Source organism: Erpetoichthys calabaricus, chromosome 2 (assembly GCF_900747795.2).
Source record: "Erpetoichthys calabaricus chromosome 2, fErpCal1.3, whole genome shotgun sequence".
Lineage (NCBI taxonomy): Eukaryota > Metazoa > Chordata > Cladistia > Polypteriformes > Polypteridae > Erpetoichthys > Erpetoichthys calabaricus.
In genome coordinates this window covers 297,410,501-297,432,921 of record NC_041395.2, presented here as the reverse complement: position 1 = coordinate 297,432,921, position 22,421 = coordinate 297,410,501, and the positions used below count along the sequence as shown (strand labels likewise).

Below are 22,421 nucleotides of genomic sequence, written 5' to 3'. Positions count from 1 at the left end.
AGGAAGCGCCTGGTTGAGGTCATTGCTGCCAAAGGAGGGTCAACCAGTTATTAAATCCTAAGGTTCACTTACTTTTTCCACTACCACTGTGAACACTGAACGCGTTTGTAAAATAAAGACATAAAAGAGTAGAATTTTTTGTGTCATTGGCTTAAGCTCATTGTGTATATCAGTACCTGTGACTTAGATGAAGATCAGATCACTTTTTATGACCAATTCATGCAGTAAACCAAATAATTCCAAAGGGTTCACATACCTTTTACTTTGACTGTATATAGAGAAATTAAATATGTTTAAAGTTTAACCAGAGAAACATATATTTTCATGACTGTAGTCTCAATTAATGTATAAATGTCACTTAAATTGTCCTATGCAGCAGCCAAAATAAATCTGTAACACAAATTATATAAATGGAGGCAGTTTCGAAAGTCTGAAAATATTACCAACAAGTAACTAAATTCACCTGAGCCAGTCTCAGGGTCATGAGGATCTAGAGTTTTTAGTGGCACATGGATGGCAGCGCCAGTACATCACAAGGCCCTCTCCTTGATACTGGTCACCAACTGAGATGTTTATCTGTTTTTGAATGCAGACATATCCAGAGAAAACCCCAGCAATGATGAAGAACATGCCTACACCATAGAGACAGTGAGCAAGCCAATGTTATCAATCATTGTGTCACCATGAAATCATTGTGACCTTTTTGACCATTGTGACCATCACCCTATTGTGTATCTACACTGCTGATAAAAAGTATTCAGCCACTTGAAAATTTCAACATTTAATTAATATTTAACATTGAATCGCAGTGAATTTCATTTGGAGTTTTGACACTGATCAATAGAAAAAGACTCTTTAATGTCAAAGTGAAAACAGATCTTTGCAAAGTGGTTTAAACTAATTAAACTGATTTGATTCTGAAGGACTGGAAAATGGCAAATATCATCCCATTATATAAAATGGGTGACAGGGCAGATCCAAGCAACTATAGGCCAGTAAGCGTAACGTGCATCATAGGAAAATTAATGGAAGGACTTATTAAGGATAAGATTGAGCAAACCTGGCAAGGACAGGAGTTATTCTGAACACTCAGCATGGGTTCAGAAGAGGGAGGTCGTGTTTTACTAACATGCTGGACTTCTATGAGGAGGCAACAAAAGGATACGATCAAAGTGGAGCTTATGATATTATTTATCTGGACTTTCAGAAAGCATTTGATAAGGTGCCACATGAGAGGTTGGGCATCAAATTAAAAGAAGTGGGAGTTCAGGGTGATGTTTTTAGATGGGTGCAGAATTGGCTCAGACACAGGAAGCAGAGGGTGATGGTGCGAGGAACCTCATCAGAACTGGCCGATGTTAAGAGTGGTGTTCCACAGGGGTCAGTGCTGTTTAATATATATAAATAAATTAGATAGGAATATAAGTAACAAGCTGGTTAAGTTTTCAGATGATACCGAGATAGGTGAATTAGCAGATCATTTGGGATCTGTTATATCATTACAGAAGGACTTGGACAGCATACAGGCTCAGGCAGATTTGTGGCAGATGAAATTTAATGTCAGTAAATGTAAAGTATTACTCATAGGAAGTAAAAATGTTAGGTTTGAATACACAATAGGCAGTCGGAAAGAGTACACCTTATGAGAAGGATTTACGAGTTGTAGTTGACTTCCTGACAGCGTTCAGAAGCCATTAAGAAGGCTAACAGAATGTTAGGTTATATAGCGCCTTAATGTGTGGAGTACAAGTCACAGGAGGTTCTGCTCAATCTTTATAATGCACTGGTGAGGCCTCATCTGGAGTACTGTGTGCAGTTTTGGTCTCCAGGCTACAAAAAGGACATAGCAGCACTAGAAAAGGTCCAGAGAAGAGCAACTAGGCTGAGACCAGGGCTACAGGGGATGAATTATTAGGAAAAAATTAAAAGAGCTGAGCCTTTACAGTTTAAGCAAAAGAAGATTAAGAGGTGACATGATTGAAGTGTTTAAAATCATGAAGGGAATTAGTACAGTGGATCGAGACTGTTATTTTAAAATGAGTTCATCAAGAACACGGGGACACAGTTGGAAACTTGTTAAGGGTAAATTTCACACAAACATTAGGAAGTTTTTCTTTACACAAAGAACGATAGACGCTTGGAATAAGCTACCAAGTAGTGCAGTAGACAGTAAGACTTTAGGGACTTTCAAAACTCGACTTGATGTTTTTTTGTAAGAAATAAGTGGATAGGACTGGCGAGCTTTGTTGGGCTGAATGGCCTGTTCTCGTCTAGAGTGTTCTAATGTTCTAATTACTAAACTTAAAGCAGAAAAACAATTGATCGACAATGTTTTTACCTCCATCAAGTCAGTATTTAGTAGATGTGCCATTGGCAGGCATGATAGCCCCGAGTCTGTGTGCTCAGGTCTCTTTGTCAGCTTTGCATATCTGGACGCTGCCATTTTTCTGCATTCCTCTTTGTAAAACCGGTCAAGCTCTAAAGGAGATTGTGTGTGAAGAGCCTGTTCCAAGTCTGGCCACAAAATATCAATTGGATTGAGATCTGGACTCTAACTTGACCACTCCAGGACATTATCATTGTTGTTTTGAAGCAATTCTTGTGTAGTTTTTGGCTTTACATTTGGAGTCATCGTCTTCCTGGAAAACAAATCTTCTCCTAAGGCGCAGGTTTCTTGAAGACTGAATCAGGTTTTCCTCCAGGATTTCCATGAGTTTTGTTGAATTCATTTTACCCTCACAAGCCTTCCAGGCCCTGTGGCAGAGGTGCATCCTCAAGGCATGATACTACCACCACCATGGTTCACAGTGGGGATGATGGGTTTTTAATAACATGCAGTGTTCAAATATTGTGTTTAGTCGGCTGGCTTACAAGCTCAATTTTGGTCTCATCAAACCATAAAACCTTCATCAAGCTGACTTCAGAGTCTCCCAACGGCCTTCTTTTTTGATGTCATATGCACTTTTTATTTTTGTCACTCTTTCATAGACCTGTGACTGGTGAAGCACTCGGGCAACAGTTATTGTATGCACAGTCTTTCCAGTCTCACCCGCTGGAGCTTGTAACTTCTTCAGAGTTCTCAGAGGTCTCTTGGTGGCCTCCCTCCCTCACTAGTATTCTTCTTGTACAATCATTCAGTTTTTGTGGACAGCCCGCTGTAGTCAGATTTGCACCTGTGCCATACTTATTCCTGTTCTTCATGACTAATTTATCCAGACTGTAAGGGATATTCAGTGATTTTGATATTTTCTTGCCTAAATCCCTGACTTGTGTTTTTCAGTCAGAGTTTCTTGGAGTGTTCTTTTGTTGTCATTGTGTAGGGTAGGCCACCATACTGACTCAACTCAACAGTCAACATTCAGGTGTATTGTGTACTTAAATCAATTTAAAATGCAGACAGGTGATCTCCATTGAACTAAGTCTGTGACTTCTAAAAGCAACTGACTGCCCCAGTGATGATTTAAGTGTGTCATATTAGGGGGTGAATACTTATGTGATCAGTTATGTTATTTTGTATATTAGTAATTAATTTAGACAACCTTACAAGAACTGTTTGCACTTATCTGTTGATCAGTGTCGAACAAGTCAAATGAAATTCACTGTGATTCAATGTTGTATAATGATAAAATTAGAAAACATCTAAGAGGTGAATACTGTTTATTGATACTGTAGCTGTGTTGTGAGCTTTACTTTTAACATTATAGTCTTAACCATGTTATTCTTATGGACTCCAGTCCAAACTGATGTTAACTTTCCACTTTACCTTTTCATTTTTAATGATGCTAATATTGTTATAGCTTATGCTCCACCAAGTGTCATCCACCTCTTTCTGCAGTTTAGCCTTTTGGACAACCAGGATAATGACACATAGAGCCCCAACACTAATTGCCACCAACAGGATCAAGATCAGACTTATTACAGACATATCTGTGGGAAAAGACCACAAAAACAAATAAGCAGTTTGTTCTAGAAACATAGTTCATTAGGTATGGTCTCTTACATGATAGACGAATTAAGCAAAAATATATAATTATAATAATAAGAAGAAGAAGAATCAAAAAGTCACTATTAGCAGCTGCTTCGCAGAGCTCATTGTTGAATCCACAGTCTGGTTTGTCTTTGGTTGGATGTCCATTAGGCCAGTATATTAAAGAAAATTCTGGAGTCTGCCTGGTGGAATGAGAAGAAAAACAACTTATTTAGAGCACTGTTATGTCTATCGCTATTTTTCATGTCAACAAACGGGAAGTTTTCTTGGCTGAAATTTAATTTTGTACAAATGAGTTAATATTGTGTTCAGTGCACAAGGTGAGAAGACAAGCAGAGGGGCACTTGGTGTATTTGTAAAGGTGAGTGTTTTAAGGTTACAGAAACACACTTTAAGAAGCCACTTTTGGAACTCTACAATAGGAGCAAATTTGGTTTTCATGTTTTAAGAAAGGTGTTAAAAGGACAGAGGATGTTCAGAGGAGATCAGCGGTCTTATGATGAAGAAGCCTGAAAAAACCTAGGACTGAAACAGTTAAGTCCATTTTAGAAAGTTATTTATAATAAAAGGCCTAATCAAGGGTCAACAGAAAAGCAGAAGAGTTACTTGAATTGAATTTTAAAACTTCAAGTATAATTAAAACAATAATTTCATTGTAGTTTTCAAAAGCAGACCAACCTGATTATCTTTTTACTGCTGTCATACTGTAGAACAGGCACAAACTTGGACATGTTTTGAACTGTCTGTAAATCATATACTGAATAATCCATGCTTCTCTCTCCAAGTTCATCCAAATATACTAATCCAGTGGCACCTTGAAAAAAGAGCAGAGCAAGGACTTAAATGCCAGCAGCATTGAGAAGGACCATCCATTGCAAGACCCTGTCCTATCTACTAGACAAGGGCCACTTTTCATCTAGCTGCTGTAAACAGAATATGCCTGTGACGCTTATAGCATTTGTTTAAGGATTTTGGAACCAGCAGTAACATTTCTTGGCATGGTGGATTGCTGTTGAGAACCTGTGCTGAAGGTGACAGGGCATTGAATTATTGGATCAATGTCCATGAGGCAGTTTTATTTTCCACAAATGTGTTTAAACAAATGCTTTAGGGAAGATTTGATATTTTTTGCCCAAAATTTGTTAGTAAAGAATAGTTATGAATGAACTTTGAAGGGCTGAATTTACCAAGAGTTCGGCGAAATCTGATGTTCAGGAACTCCACCAAACTGCACAAAATGCATTGAAGTCAAAGGGAAAGGAGAAACTAGTTTTGAATGGATTAGAATTGTGCAATGGTCTTTGTACTGTCCAAGAGAGTTTGGAAGCATCTCTCAACTATGCTGGACCAATTATTGTGGCCATGAATGTGATCTGAGCTATGAGGCGTCAGCACTAACCACTGTGTTCTGTGCCTCAAATATCTAAAGACACATACAGAATGAATATTACAAACAAAATGCAACAATTTGATACAAACTAGCAATAATTAAATAAAATAAATAAAATATAGATCATTACGCTCAAAGTTCCAATCTTGGTGTATACATTGGCCCTGCCATGAAGTGGTGGCATGGGACTGGGTTGTTCTACTGTTTGAAGTCACATTCAACTTCCCATGTGCAACTTCCCATGTATCTTTGCAGAGGTTTGCACTTTTCAAATTCATCAAGAGTAATAAATCTTTCATTATTATTATTATTATTATTATTATTGTTATTTAATGGGCTTTCATTCTAATATGAGAAGGGGGGATTCATTAAGGCTTGTTTGAGAGCATACCTGGACACATGGCTAATTATCCAGCTCCCAAGCATAAGTGTTATATAGCAGGTGTCAGTACTCATAATAATCTCATTACGGTCAGCTAATACAGTGTGTCTCAAACTTTAGGATCCCGTGAGGTGGAGGATAGGGTTCCCCCTTTGTGAAACAAGTTCACTTTTGATTGCTTAGGTGATCGATCACAACCAGTGGCAACTCAAGACCGAACAGCAGCAACATGCAAAAAAACTCAGAGCTAATGTACCCCTGAAATGAAAATATTACAAGTTTTTTGTTTTAACATCAGCGGGATGGAAATCCAGCTGGAGTATTGATGGATAGTCGACAGCAACAGTCTTACTATAGGCCTGAGTGAAAGCCTGCGCATGGCTGTTACAGCTGTGTGATGTCACGCCAGCCCGGGGTGCTGGGAAAAAATTGTTTACCTAAGCTCATCCAAGGTGAATTTTCTGGAAAATATTGAGCAAACAAGGCCATAAAGTGAACACAGCAGATTTGATGAATTTCACCGATCGACACTAGCAAAGAACTAGAAACAGGTGGATGGTACTAAATTGGAGTGAAAGCACATGAGGATAGTATTTTGTGACAAGCATTGTGCACAGCATTAAACAGTGTAAAAAGTCTGACATGAGTAAAAGAAACTTTTCACCAACAGTTTATGCTGATGCAATCGTTTACCAGTTCTTACCTGTTTTGGGTTGGCTCTGTTCCCTGTAGTTAGGGGAAATGTAAAAATAGGCGGTGTTTAGTTTTTGTCATTTGTTTTTAGGAAGGGTGTGGATTTTATTGTTCCTTCACAATGCTTTTAATTCCCATTCTTAACTCCACAGTTCTTTTAACTGCCATCTTTTACGTGTGTATTTTACTTGCTCTTTGCTGTCCTTGATTTGCCACTCACTAAAACATGCAATTACTCAGTTAACCTCTCAGAATTGCTTGATTTTAAGAATTGGGAAACTAATTTTGGCAAGTTACAAAATAATTTTTATCTCTCAGACAGTATTTTTTTGTTTATGATCTTTATTTTGGATGCTTCATTTTCTAGTTTTGTTTATGTATACAGCATGTTTGAATTTTATTTCTTGCCTTGAGAAAATCTAGTTTTTTTGCTTGTTTGTAAATCATTGTTATTTTAGTAGCTGCCTAAAGTGGAAAATGAGTTGCTATGGGATCTTGCCTGTCACCAATACAAACGTCATGGGGTAAGTAACATATAAATAAAAATATCATTGTTGGGTGGAGTATTCCTTTAACTCTCATTTAAAATAAACATTGTGTCAGTTGCAATATAATAAGTCAATCTGACTTTGTATTCAATAAAATGAAGTTATGTATTTTAATTCCTTCTTGTTTGTCATAGTGAGAGAGTGTTGCATAGCTGGATAAGTAAGAATTTCATTGTACTCTGCATGTTGCACTCTTGATCTTGACATAACAGCATTAGCACTACTCAATTATGTGGGTAAACACCATGTAATGCAACGGTCCATTTACTAATTTTGTTCTCTGACGCTTTGTCTCAAGGTTATTATGGTTTTGCCCTTTTATATTAGTTTTTATTTCTATATAATTTTATTTTATTTGTGTATCTATTAGTTTCATTTTTAGTTTTAGTAATTATGGTACGGTTAAAGAACTACTATAGAGTTAGGTTTTATTTCACAATCAGACAGAACTACACACTAAACAAGTTTGGATAAAACACAAGTTTAATGTTAGTGGAAGCTTACTACACCACATGGTATACTATCTGGTTTTGCTTTTGTATGACAAAAACAAGCATAATCAAAAACAGATACTGAATATGAACAATTTTATGCATTTTTTTTATTTTTAAAATATTTTCTATATCATTTATGCTGAAAAAATATGTGCTGACCATTGGCACTTTTCGTTTTTTCATTTTATTGCCCAGAATGGGCCAATTTGTATTGAAATTTAGATGAATTTTAAGGTTTGGGTTTTGTTTTACTCTAAATGTCTACAGCAGACAGCATATCTCGCTCTAAGACAATGTGCTTATAATGAATGCCTTCAATATCGCATTCAAAAATCTCCTATACTGGGCTTTGTTATTTTCTACCAGCCATATTGTTCTCTGATTCCATCTCAGGCACATACAATTTATAGACAGAGTTATACCACCTGCAGTCCTGAAAAAATTAAAAACCAGAAAATAGATACTACTGTATTCTGACAGGTGTGATGACAAAAATAATGGGGGATTAGGAAGAAAAGGACTCTTAGGTTAGAATCAGTGTGCAGACCCCACTTAGCTCTATTGAAACAAGGAAAAGCAAACATGTAGTGTGAAGGTTAGGGGTACTGAGACTTGAATAACCCATGCATAAGAACAGTAAACCCATAATGAGCAGAGCAAGAACAGGCAATAGGAGTATGGGCGGCACAAAAGGACAGAAACAGCATCTGAGATTAGGAACAATATATACATTTTCTAAATTCGCTTATCCAGAGCAGGATCGCAGGAAACCTGGAGCCTACCCCAGCAGGTTGGATTCAAAGCAGGAGAACTCTCCGGTATGCAATATGTATGATATTACTGATGGTAAGAAAAAAGAGAATATGATATTATATATATATATATCTATTTTGAAAGAGAGAGAAAATTTGAAAAAAAGGGGGACAAAAATTTTAAAACAGAATTCTACTACTGGATTATTTTCACAGTATAAGGTATTTTGAGCTGTGAATGTAAACTAAAAAAAGATAAACTAATAAATATAGAATAAATATAAAAACACATTAGTATGCTTAGTTTTTCTCCAGTTGGCAGACTCTCTTCACCTACCTACCTACCTGTAGTTCAGTAGACATTGGCAGCTCAGGAATATTACAAGGTTTGTATTGCTTCATTGTTAAACAAGCTTTTTAAAGCAAAAGTGACTGGTCAGTAACATGCTGATGTTGTATGTTGGTCTGTCGATCAGTGCCGTTTTATTTTCAAAAAGGATTTCTCCTGCATGAAGTGGCAGGTGAGTTATTGTCAACAAAACACAGACACCTGAGAAATAACCTGAAACGTTGCTCACTCCTGATTTTTCTGTCCATATGTTAAAAGTTTGGTTGACCAGCACATTACGATTTCAGACGTTTGAATTACATGTTGATATACAAGAAGCACGAAGAAAGGCGGCACAGTAAATCGGTTTCTATTTCACACACTTTACACGCCCGTATTCAGCTCACTCTGTCACTGCAAATGCTGTGTGAACACCAGCCCTCCGTCACCAGCTGCTGTTCACTGGATGTATATAAGCGGGTGGCTCGTGGTCAATTACTTTCTGTTTTAGAGTTAAAAACTAACAGCAAGAATATTAATTCAAAAATGAATACTAAAAATATTTTTAGTAAATTATCTCATTTCAGTTAGTCTTTCCAGCTACTTTAATAGTTTCATTTAGGTTTATTTTTTCATTTCAGTTTTGTTAATTATTTTATTTCAATTTATCAAAATGTTTTTTTTAATAATAGTTTCAGTTTTGATTTTAGTTTTCGTTAACTATATTAAACTTGGTTTGTCTACAGTGTGATTATGCTTAGAAATTTAAGTAACTTGATGAAAGAGAGGAGACCATTCAGTCCATCAAGCTTATTGGTATAGCCAAGTATCTCATCCAGATTCTTCTTAAAGGTTGTCAAGGTTTCTGCTTTGACTGTGTGAAGTGCAGATCTGCTTCCTGGCGTAAGTCTTAAATGCCCTTTCCGTAATTTCCACTGATGTCCTATAGTTCATGATTCACCCTTAAGCCAAAAAATGTTAATGGATCTATGTTATCAATGCCTTTGAGAAATGTGAAGACCTGGATTAGGTCTTTACGCAGTCTTCTCTTCTCAAGGCTAAACAGGTTTAATTCTCTGAGTCTGTCAGAGTTGACCATGACCCTAAGTCCTGGGGTGCACTTGATTGCTCTCCTCTGCACGGCTTCAAGTGCTGCAATGTGTTTCTTGTACTGTGGTGACCAGAAATGCACACAATAGTCCAGATGTGGTCTTATCAGCACATTATATAGTTTGAGCATAACAGCCCTTGTCTTAAATTCAGCAGCTTTTATGATACAACCTAACATTTTATTTGTCTTTTTGATATCTTTTGTGCATTGCTTAGTTGATGAAAATGTTGCATCAGCATAAACCCCTATATCCTTTTCAGAGGTTGCTTCCTGTATGACAGTGTGTCCCATCTTGTATTTACTGTATAATTGATATTCCTTTAGCCCACGTGTAGTACTTTGCACTTTTCTACATTAAACTGCATTTTCCAGGTATTCAACCATTTCTGAAGCTTGTCCAGATCTTTATGAATTCCTTTTGCTGCCTCCTCAGTTTCTGCCATCCCTCTGATTTTAGTGTTATTTGGGAATTTGACAAGTTTACTGACTATACTGGAATGAATGTCATTAATATAAATCAGAAAAAGTAATGGTCCATGGGCACACCACTGAGGCATGTAAGCTAAACACATTATGATTACTGGGACAGCTTTTCATTTGTATTCAATACAGAAATGTTTAATTATATTCAGAGTTAGGACATTAAATAAAGTGAATAATTAAATGGCATCTTTGTAAATATTTATAAGCTAATGTCAAGCATCTGTGCCTGGAGATCACCTTCCTGGCTCTGCTGAGGTAAGTGGTGCTATTCTGAGACAGCAGGGGGCACTCACGCTAACTGTCTCTCCTATTCCACAGAGTGAGGACATCAATCAGGCCACAGAGCCCAGTGCTGGCCCCACCCCTTTGGGGCAGGGCTATAGAAAACCAGACAGTCCCTTGAGAATGGCGTCTGACTTTGGACCTGGAACCCAGCCTGGAGCATGCTCCACCGACTGATCTGTGACTCCCTAACCTGGGAAAACCTTTGTTTGTCAGGCAATTACGCCATTGTTTACGTTTTTGTTTTTCTTCTTTTTTGTTTGATCTAGTTTATTAAGCAAGTACACCCAGCTGGTACCCCATCATTTGAAGTGGCTTGTGCCTTGGTGTCTACTGGTCATGCTGTTAATTATGGCATTACACAATACCTCTATGTAATAGTTTTCTAAAAGAATTTAAAAATGCACCATAAGCAAAACATAAGCATTCCTCCTTTTGTCACATCAAAATCTTTATGATCATCTGAGTCTGCGGTTATGTACAGGAGAGAAGACGTTGTCTTATTTCTGTTCAAGTGATGTTTTGACTTACTTTGATTTGATAGTGCTTGTCATAATACATTTGATATATAATACGTATTGATTGAACGCTATTAAAAACTGGCAAGCACAAATTGCAAAACCTACTACATGGCAGTCACATGTCAAAGCAACTGAGAACAAAGTCTCCCAGTTAAAAATAACAGCAACAAAAAGACAAATATACATTTAATCTGATTCTGTTTCACTGCATATACAGGTTACAAACAAGCAAAAATCTAAAGGAATAAAACGTATGAGTGGACAAAACAAGAGGCAGGCCCTGATGGGTAGCGCTTGGTCCTCCAGTCTGCCGCCTTCTTCAGCCTCACCCAGACGTTAAGTCTGCCCAGTGCCATTTTGTACATGTACGCTGCATTCAGAAAGTTTTCAGACCCCTTTACTTTTCACACATTTTCTTGTGTTGCAGCCTTGTGCTAAAATCATTTCAATTATTTTTTCCTTTATCAAGCAATACTCAGTACCCCAGGAATGACAAAGACAAAACACAATTTTAGAAATGTTTGCAGATTTCTTAAAAATAAAAGACTGAAATATCCTGTTTGCACAAGTATTCAGAGCCTTTACTCAGTACTTTGTTGAAGCAACTTTAATAGCAATTATAGGCTGGAGTCTTCTTGGATATGATGTGATAAGCTTCACACATCTGGATGTGGGGATTTTCTGCCAGTCTTCTCTGCAGATCCTCTCAAGCTCCATCAGGATGGATGGAGAAAAATCAGTGGACAGCTGTTTACAGGTATCTACAGAGACGTACAGTTGAGTTCAAGTCCGGGCTCTGGCTGTGCTATGCATGGACATTCATAGAGTTGTCCCCAAGCCACTCCTGTGTTACTTTTGCTTTGGGCTTAGGGTCACTGTCCTGTTGCAAGGTGAACCATTGACCCAGTCAGAGGTCCAGAGTGCTCTAGAATGGGTTTTCATTAAAGATCTCTCTGTACTTTGCTCTGTTCAGATTTCTTTCAGCCCTGTCAATTCTTCTAGTCCTTGTCATTGAAAATCAATAGCATGATGATGCCACCACCATGCTTCACCATTAGGAAGGTATTCAGCAGGTGATGAGCAGTGCCTGGTTTCCTCCAGACGAGACACTTACAACTGATGTCAAACAGTTCAATCTTGTTTTCATCAGACCAGTCTTGTTTTCTCATACTATGAGAGTCCTTTGGGCGACTTTTTGCAAACTTCAAGCTGGCTTTCATGTGTTTGCTAGATTAGTGGAGTTTTGCAGTGCTGGTTGACTTTTTGGAAGTTTCTCTCATCTTCACACAGGGTCTCTGGAGTTCAGCCAGAGTGTCCATCAGGTTCTTAGTTGCCTGTTTCACCAAGGTCCTTCTCTTCAAATTGCACAGTTTAGCCTGGTTGTCGGCTCTTGGTAGAGATGTGATTATTTGAAACTTCGGCCATTTAAGAAATATGGAATTTACTGTGCTCTTGGAAATCTTTGATGGTGCAGAAGTTGTTTTGTAGCCTTCCACAGATCTATACTTTAACATAATGCTGTCTTTAAGATCTGCATACAATTTCCTTGACCTTATGTCTTGGTTTTTGCTCAACTGTGGGGCCTTCTATAGACAGGTGTTTTCCTTACCTAATCAAAAGAACTGACCACAGGTGGTCTTCAAACAAGGTGTAGAAACACCTCAATGATGATCAATAGAATGAGATCCACCTGTAGCAAATTTTAAATGTCATAGCAAAGGATGTGATTACTTGTGTCGATGTGATATGTCACTTTTTTCTGATTACTGATTTGGCCAAAATTTCTGAAACACTGTTTTCGATTCGTCAGTGTCAGTTATTGAGTATTGTGGAAAAAATGAATGTAAATGATTTTAGCATAAATATGAAAAAAAAATGAAAGGGGTCTGAATATTTCCTAAAAGCACCCCATGATCTTACAGGACCCGGTTACTTCTGGATTGCACTTTTTATCTCAGAGTCCATTATTAAAACTCAGCCTACCATAGAATTGAATGCTAGGGTTGCCTTTTAGACTGTTGACAAGGTCTCTCCCACTGTGAAAGGGATTTCTTCCAACTTTAATCAGCTCTGAAACTCCCATTGCATAAAGAAGGACTGCATCATGAAGGTAAGCTGCATAGGAGCTGACCTGAAAAATAAGAAGATAACAACCGTGAACTTCCTTAGTTAACTGTTGTTTTTACCCCAATCACTTGTGCATAAAGAGTACAGTATGGTGGCATGGGTAGCACTGCCACCTCACTGACACAATGCTCGGGGTTTAAATCCTCTGTCTGGTTGCTACTGTACGTGAACTTTACATTCCAGATTTCTTCTCACATCCCAAAGTTTTGTATGTCAGGTTATTTGGCAGTTCTAAACCGTCATTTTAAGTGCACTCTACCAATGATTCATTAATTAATTAATAAACCGTACTGGCCAGAGTCTACCCTTGTTTGTATTTCAAGGCATATTTCATGCTACATGCAGTGTCACTGAAATCAATAAATAAAAAATAATTAAATGCATAAAGAAATAAGCAACAAAAACATATTCCATGACACATTTGATTACTTATCCTTGTATATCATTTTGGTATTTATTCTTATATTTTGCAATGAATTTATTACATTTGCACTTCTATTTATTTATCTGCTTAATTTTATCTGAAATATTTCTTCATAAGCAAGCTCCATCCATTCCTTTACTGAACTGATTTGAGGTGGAGTCTCTCTTATCAGGACTGGGAATCAGGCACGACACACGTACACACCACACCGGGCCATTTTGGAGTAGCTTGTTAATCTTCATCTTTAGAATGAAAGAGAAATTCTTGAACACCCCACTTATATACAGCGAGAACCTACAACCCCAGTCTCTTAGAGCCATGCTGGCCCCAAGGAGAAAGATAACGTGCTTAGAGCAGCTTAAACCAATTCAGGGTCATGGGGTGGGTTGGAGCTTTTGTCAGCAGCACTGGATTTCAGGCAGGAATCCACTTTGGACTGGTCAGTAATCCATCATAAGACCCACACATTCACACGTTGCCAATTTCAAATCTCCAGTTAACAACGTCAAGTAGTCAGATGTGAATGAAAAACTGGAACATCAAAATCCACATAAGGAACATTCAAACCAGGCACAGATGTTGACCAAGCATAGGACGCTGGATCCTTTGATGCAAACTATTGACCCACTATGTCACTATTGGTAGCAGGGTGAACAATGTGAATAACATAGTTGGTGTGGAGGTCTGTAAGAAGAAGTTTCCTTCTTAAGCACCGCACCTTAGGTTATCTTCTTACTATAAAACATTTCCACTAAGACATGCCAGCAGGTCAGTTCCCCTGCAGGACAAACCCTCTGGCTTACTCATTCTGTTCCCTCCCCAGAATGCTCCAAAAACAGGGGCCAGCCTGTCCAACCTAAGGAGCACTCCTGCATCTTGGCAGGCTTGAGTGCACGAGTCCAGTTACACATCTAGTGCATCTTGAAGAAAAATGCCTACCAGACATTCTACTTGGCTAATCATTTTTGTACCTACTGTAAGAAGCAAAATTACGTCACACCTCTTTGATTGATGTCAGATTGCTGTAGAATGGGGGGCCTTTGAGTCGCTCCATGACTTGTTCTGGAAAATCATAATATTCCTGTTTTCCATAGGATGTTAGTGCTATCAAGAACACAGGATCGAAAGCCTCCTTCTGTATCACATCTGAGGATTGACTTAAAGTATATTTCCAGAAGTTTTCCTGGTGAATTGAGCAGAGTTATTACATTAAAAACACTGGTAATTTTGACAAATTATAGACCTTATAATCGTGACGAGACAAAGGACCAGGAGATAATAACATGTACTAAGATCATAGTCACTGGCAGGTGAAAAATCAAAAACCCAGAGGTCAAAAAATACATTGAGAAAACAAGGCACTGGGGTGAACACAAAGTCAGCGGAAAGGCAAAGAAAAGGTTGAAACCGAAATAAACCTAGCACTTGGCCTACTTAGAACTGAAACGAAGTAAAAGATTGCTGTTTATTCCAGATGGGCTTAAAGTGGAGAAGGACAAACAAACTGTAATTGCCTTTACTACATTATTAGCACGTAGACTTATCCTGCTAAACTGGAAGAATCCTAACTCTCCCCTTTTAAATCAGTGGGTAACTGATCTTCTTCTATAATACGCTACCGTGGCTGTTCGTTTGTCTGTCCAGGATTTTAAATCACCTGTAGCTCGCAAACCATTTCATCTATTGACTTGAAATTTGGCACACATATACTACGTGACGTCTACTAAAACCCACTATAATTTTATCACTCTTTTTATTTTTATTTTATTTTATTGTAGAATCAACTTTCTGCAGCGCGCAGCAGGGTGGCTGTGCGGCGCATGCGTACGGGCGCCGTTCTCATTCCCTACCACCTTCGCTAATCATTCTTGAGGCAGATTGAAGACTTAAGTGCCAGATTAAGTGAAAAATTAAAGAAAACATACTAAGTAATTGCAACACAAAAACTAACTTAATCAGTTTTAACGCGAAAAGATGCCGACAAAAGAAGAAGCAGCGGGCCGCTAGGGTGGAGTAAAGAAGAGCTGCTCAGGAAGCAGCAAGCGCATCAACCTCTGAGCAAATGAATGCTAAACATACAGAGAAAGAGGATGAAAACTAGGAATGCTCACGTCAAGTGTATTCACTGCATGTTATCGTGCAGTCCACCATTACTGGTGTTATACATTATTTGAAATTGGAAAAAATAAAATTCTCACTTAGAGGATCTGTGCAGAAATTTTTCCAAACCTGGCAGGATCTAATCAATAACATTTTAGAATAAGCTTTTAAAGCACTGAGGAAGCAAATTCTCTCCCTATTCTCTTTTTTTTGTCTTCTCCATTTATCTGTATTCACTTATTAATTTATCTATTTGCTTATTTTTACTAGCTTTAAGTTTTATTCTGCTGGACATGCTCTCTTTCTCAAGGGTTTCAATAAAATCAATAAAAAATGTAAAAAAAAAGATTGCTGTTTAATTTTTTTTAATAAAGCATAATCTTTATAATAATAATAGCCATGGCCGTGTTTATACTGGAGTTTCCACTTACATGACAATCTTGGTCACGTGACCCACAGTTTGCTTAGTATAAATAATAACTGGAAAAAGCCAAATACATTCAAACCATTCCCAAATGGGTTCAAAACTATGAAAAATAATGTGTTTTATGATAATAATTAGTAGTTAATAAAGTGAAATCAGTTGTTAATGATGTCTCTCCTCAGAGTGCTTGGGCCCTGGTTTCATTTCAGACTGGACCACCTTTATGCTTATGTGTTGTCCCTGAGTTTGTACGGATTACAGTACCTTCGACTGTCTAGAGACCTGCAGTCATGCTGGTCACCTCCTGGTTCTGAAACCCCAAAGCTGACTGGCATCCCACCTACAGCAACCCTCTGCATTGTGTTTCTTTTTCACATGCAACTTTAGATAGTTACTTTTAGGAATGATGCTACTCAGTTAATGGAGCCTTCGGTGTTGTTCTGTGACAATGGCAAAAAATTCAGAAAAAAAAAGGAAAGTGATAGAGGAAGATGAAGAAAAAAACTGTCAAAAAAGAAAACTAAGCAGAGGTCAAAACCAAAATGTCTTGAAAGTGTAATCATCATGCCCAAAATATTGACCAAAGGTCAGACACACCAAGTCCTGACTCTCTAAATCAATTGTAGAATAGTTAAAGCATTGAAGTTCTCTGAAATTCTGCTGTGGCAGTTTAAATATCATTGTAGTAATAAAGCCACATTGCTAGCCATATGATAAGACGGCGGGGTGAGTATGATGTCCCTCATACTACTTAAGCTATTGGGTAGTCTTGCGATGCCAGACATGATTCTTAAAATGAGACTACTTGTCTGGAGACAACCCGTGCAGTGAACAGAGGCGAAATCCTGCACTGCAAAGGCTACAACCCTCAGGGCTTCTTCTTAAAACACCCACCCCCAATTTCTCCAGTCCTTGGAGGCCCCACCCCATTTGGCTCCAGACTAAACAGAACATTAACAATGGAAGTGGGTGCAGGACAAATAAAGGGGAAAAGAAAGGAGCAAACGACAAGGCCTGAATGAGAACATAACACTTTAAGGCCATCTTCCATATGGAACACTCCTCTAAAGTTTGTTTAGAAGGGAAAGCTAAATAACCTTTTGAGGAATACAAATCTTACATTTTTCTTGAATTATATTTTTGTTTCAATTAGCAAAAACATTGCAGCTTTAAGTTTTGATTTAGCCTCTTACTCTGCCGTTTGGTGTTTTGAAATTTGTTTTTGACTTTGCCCATTTAAAACAAACACAAGGTTGTCTGGTGTATTACTTTAGCATGATATAGATTAATGTAAAGATATTTATTATCTGATGTTACTGTAAGGTCCTGTAAGGTCCCGATCTGTACGGTCCTCATAACTGAACCATTATGCTTGGTACTTTTCTCAAGAACTCTAGACACTATCTCATCACAATATGCTATTGAATATATACTGAATTTAGTTAATTTCTAGAACGTTATTAAGGTGTTAGTCACATGTACAATGTCTATTGTGTCTTAAGTTTTCAGCATGTGTGTTTTGTTTAAAAGTTCAGTCACCTTTTAGCTTGCAGGGCAGAGTTTGATTGTGTCAGTGTTTAGTTTCTAAATACATTGCACAATTAAAATATTGAATAAAAATATCTTTTGAGGATCAGAGAGAAGTGGTGAAGAATTTATTCATTTGTATTTTTTTACTGCCTGTTTAATTTGATTTGTTTAAAAGTGAATCTTTTTTATTTTTTCCAACAAACAATATTTTATTTATTTAGTTAGTTAATTAGTTTATTCATCTCATGCCTAGTAAGTATGGAAAACGCAAATATGTGCCTTGCCTCGGGCAGCATTGTTTAACACACCGACCCTAAGTGCAGACTTCCTATATTATACAAATTACCAACCTATATGTATCAAAAAGCCTCCTTAGTCTCTATGTATAATTTATTTCAGTGCTAGGGAAATTTGAAGGTATTTAAAATCATACTCACCACATAACCGCTGATTTCAAACTGCTGGATTACAAAAAATACATACTCGCCATTGACCATTTTAAGACTTTGAGCTTCTTGAATTATTGACTTGGTATCTTCAAAGTTACAGATTAAAATTATAACTGCAGATAAAAGTCAGAAAGGCTCAATTAATGCACTTATTAAAGGTAGCATAATGCTTAGGCAGTCCACCCTGGATGGGCACCAGTCCATCACAGGGCCCACACATGCAGTCAGTCACACTGATGCCAACTGGCACACATGAAGCAACAGAACAACCACGCAAACATTAGGAGAATGTGTAAAGTCCACAGTGGCAGTGACCAGCAGACTATTTCAACCCGGGATGATGGATTATAATAATAATAATAATAATAATTCATTACATTTATATAGGATTAATGAAACAGCAGTGCCCAAAACTGTACCAGCATGCCATCAATAATAATAAGAGAAGAAGAAGAAACATGGTTATTATCATTATTATTGAAAAGTTCTATGAATGGATAATGTGTCTCACTTTAATGCCTTTTTGAGTTTATTTCTACCACCTACTGTACATTAAAAGATTCCAGCTCAGCATTTAACACTATTGTACCATCGGTGCTGATCACCAAGCCCCTAGACTTGGGACACATTTCCACTGACTGAAACTGAACTTTGGACTTCCTAACTGGTAAATCCCAGTATGTGTCAACTGGTACTATCCCTTCATCCATGCTAATCCTCAGACATGGACAGCCCACTTTTGTACTCCTTGCGTAGATATCTCTGGAAAGGCTGGATGTCTTTGACTTTGCTCAACAACTACAACTGTACAATGGAGTCATACTCACTGGCTGGAATGCATCCTGTTATGGCACCTGCTGAGGTCAAAACTGGAAAGCATTATTGAGGATTGTGCGGTAAATGCAAAATATTACTAGCCCACGGCTTCCATCTGTTTATTATATACTGTTTATAATACATTTATCTTACAAAGGCAAACACTGTTATTACAGATATGAGCCTCCCTCCTGTATTCCAGAAAATGGCACACAACTATTAGCACTTGGTCTGCTAGATTCAAGGACAGTTTCTTCCTTAGGTCATAAAATTACTCAACTGCCATTCGTAATGACAACTTCATGAGTGTTTCTTGTATTTATCATCTGGTGCTGTATTTAATGTGTGATGCTGTTCCCTCTTTGTTATTGTATTCCTTGTTTATTGTATTATATTACTGTATCTGGGATGTGAGAGACTTCTGAGGAAGAATTTCATTGTACACAATTCACTGTAATTTGAACTTGAATTTGATCCTCATCTAATTACTTCTTACTTACTACTTTTCTATAATTCATAAAAATCCAGATAGAGGGAAAAAAACTTGACTTTTACTTACTTCTTGCCAAGGTGGAAATTAATTTGAGGTTCTTGCGAGTCAGAGTGGTGCTGCTAGTGTCATATCTGATCGCTGCTGTCACTGTGAAATTGATCTTGAGTTGACTCTGGATGGTGTTCCACAGGGCATCGATTTTATCCCATGTGTTGCTCTCTGAACCACCTCCTATCATTGCAACATAATTCCATTGAAAATGCTGAAGGCTCTTAGCCAGCACCTCCCCAACTCTTTGAACAGGTGACACCAGTTTGACGTAGGTGTCGTAAATCGTTGCAATATCCAGCTTGTGTGTCTGGCCCACAAAACCAAACATGGGAATGCCCCACTGGGAAGCCATAAGCCCTGTAACCTTTACAGAATGAAGACATGGTTTTAGAGAAATTTTACATTCCCAGCTATTCAATAATAAGACACCAAACTATGAGAGATAACAAGGTAGTGGTGGTGCCTGAATGTCATAGCTAATGACCAGCATCCTAATAATTCATTTCAGTGCACTAAGTAACCTAAACTGAACTATGAGACACTGCTGTAGAATCTGTAGCATTTAACAAATCTGTTTTAAAATCTGTGAAGATGAAGTATTTTTATAGGATTTATGGTTTGATACCCATGGCAACAGCTCACCTTAGATGTCTTCAGTTTCAATAAAATATCAAGGGTACAAGTGACTTTTCAATGATTTGTGATGTTGTGTTTTGCTTTTCCTAGAGCATTTCCCTTTGTACCTTATAGAACACTAGCATTTAGCTTTTAAGTTTGCGTCTTCTTAAAGACCTTTGTAATAAAGCTAACAATAAGTACTTAATAGAAGAATACATTTATTGATTACAGATAAGAGTATAATTTGATTTTTCTTAAATAATCAGCATAGTCACACTGGAAAAATCTAAAGAAACTATAGGACTTTTACTTACTAGTATTCTTCACTTTTAACTGACATGTAATTCACATCAAAATAAGAAAATTCATATATATATTGTGACACGTGAGTCACTGTCTTGTACCCCAAAACACGAGGCTGAGTCTCAGTACTTTAGCAAAACCAGCTTTATTCAACTTGAAACCGGAACAGCACGGTTATTTATTGCAGCGGGATCTGCCACTCTCCTATACACAGACATAGCAAACGGGTATAGTCAGGGCCAGGTCAGTGGCCAAGTTAAATCATTTCCTGCATTTATAATGTTCTTGCATCACCCATTGATGACAGGCATGTATAGCGCGATCTCAATTGGCTCATAGTTGTTTCCACGTCCTTCACAGATGCGCCAGTCGCACTTCGGCATGTCGCCCAGTTGAGGTGGATCCTAAAAGAGTTCAGAAACTTCACACATGCTAGTAGAAGGCAGCTAAAGGGCTCAAGTAATTGTAATGCCACACCAGACCAGGGGTCAGCAGGGTGCAGACTGTATTTCTCAGTTCCTTGCAGACCCTTCCCGGGAAATCCCACCGAGTTCCAGCGCCTTTGATAATATAACTTCCGGTCCCGATGATGTCACTTCCGGTTCCGGCACATTAGATGATGTCACTTCCAGCTCTGACAACGTCACTTCTGGTGTTGGGCCTATGATGATGTCACTTCTGGGCCAGCTGACATCACTTCCGGTTCCAGCCCCCATGATGATGACACTTCCTCTACGGCCCTTTAAAACCACCATCTTGCCTTTAGTTAGTCAGTTCTGTTTTGGACTCAGTCTTGTAAACACCTCTGTTTGAAAAGTCGACTTTTGCAGCCAGGACAACATATTATACGGGTGGCTGCCCCAAACCTTTATGTCCGGTGTATTTCTTTATCACTATATATATATATATATATATATATATATATATATATATATATATATAGATTGCTGGCCAACCACAAGCGTTACCTGGTAGGTAACCACCCATACAATCAGATTGTGACACAGACTACGAATGCCGTGAATATATATATATATATATATATATATATATATATATATATATATATATATATATATATATATATCAGTACTTTAGCAAAACCAGGTTTATTCAACTTGAAACAGGAACAGCATGGTTATTTATTGTAGCGGGATCTACCACTCTCCTATACACAGACACAGCAAACGGGCAGAGTCGTGGCCAGGTCAGTGGGCAAGATATACTGTTCCCTGCCTTTATAACATTCCTTGCATCACCCATTAGTGACAGGTGCTAATAGCGCAGCCGCGATCAACTCATAGTTGTTTCTGCGCCACTGTGCTGCGCCACTGCAAACCTGCTGTTGCCTCGGCAAAGGACAAGCAGTCCTCCAAAGATGCAGCAATCACACTCCGGTGTGTTGTCCCAATGGGGCTGGGGGGGGTCCCAAAAGAGTTCAGAAATCTCATCCTCCCACTTAGCTTTATCCACACCAGCGTCTAAGCCAGGTTCGACCAGGCAGGAGAGAACGTCAGCATTGATGTGTGCAGTACCAGGACAGTGGCGAACATCAAAAAGCAAAAGCCTGCAAACTAATAAACCACTGAGTGTGCCGGGCGTTTGTGTCTTTCTGTTTGTATAGTCACTGAAGCGTGGTGTGGTCAGTCACCAGGGTAAACCACGGCCCCCAGAGGTAGTATTGACTCTTCAATTCCACCCGGGGGGGTAAACGTTAACATTATATAAAGTTATTGTCTGTTTTTACCTGCATTATTATCAATCTTTAATTTAATGTTGTTTTTTGTATCAGTAAGGTGCTGCTGGAGTATGTGAATTTCCCCTTGGGATTAATAAAGTATCTATCTATCTATCTATCTATCTACCTATCTATCTATCTATCTATCTATCTATCTATCTATCTATCTATCTATCTAGTAACAGAGGTCCTCCACCACCTAATTAATCGCTAAACACTCCTTTTCAATGGTCGAATAATTGTGCTCCCTGGGAAGCAGTTTCCCGCTGAGAAATGCGATGGGGTGTTCTTCCCCCTCAAAACATTGTGAGAGGACCGCTCCTAAACCGAATGCACTTGTATCCATTTGCCAAATAAATTCCTTCGAAAAGCCCGA

The 22,421-nt window shown here is 38.1% G+C and overlaps 1 protein-coding gene across 1 annotated transcript in view; it reads right to left on the bottom strand.

Moving 5' to 3' along the window:
- The window catches only part of gucy2g (guanylate cyclase 2g), a 113,038-nt gene that overhangs the window by 74,215 nt on the left and 16,402 nt on the right, over positions 1–22,421 (bottom strand). The window contains exons 2-8 of the mRNA XM_051922611.1: positions 19,402–19,750; positions 18,015–18,139; positions 14,524–14,706; positions 12,956–13,103; positions 4,667–4,802; positions 4,067–4,170; positions 3,764–3,927 (exon numbers count right to left, since the gene is read on the bottom strand). Of these exons, the coding sequence (XP_051778571.1) occupies positions 3,764–3,927; positions 4,067–4,170; positions 4,667–4,802; positions 12,956–13,103; positions 14,524–14,706; positions 18,015–18,139; positions 19,402–19,750 (1,209 nt within the window). The remainder of the gene's footprint in view (positions 1–3,763; positions 3,928–4,066; positions 4,171–4,666; positions 4,803–12,955; positions 13,104–14,523; positions 14,707–18,014; positions 18,140–19,401; positions 19,751–22,421) is intronic.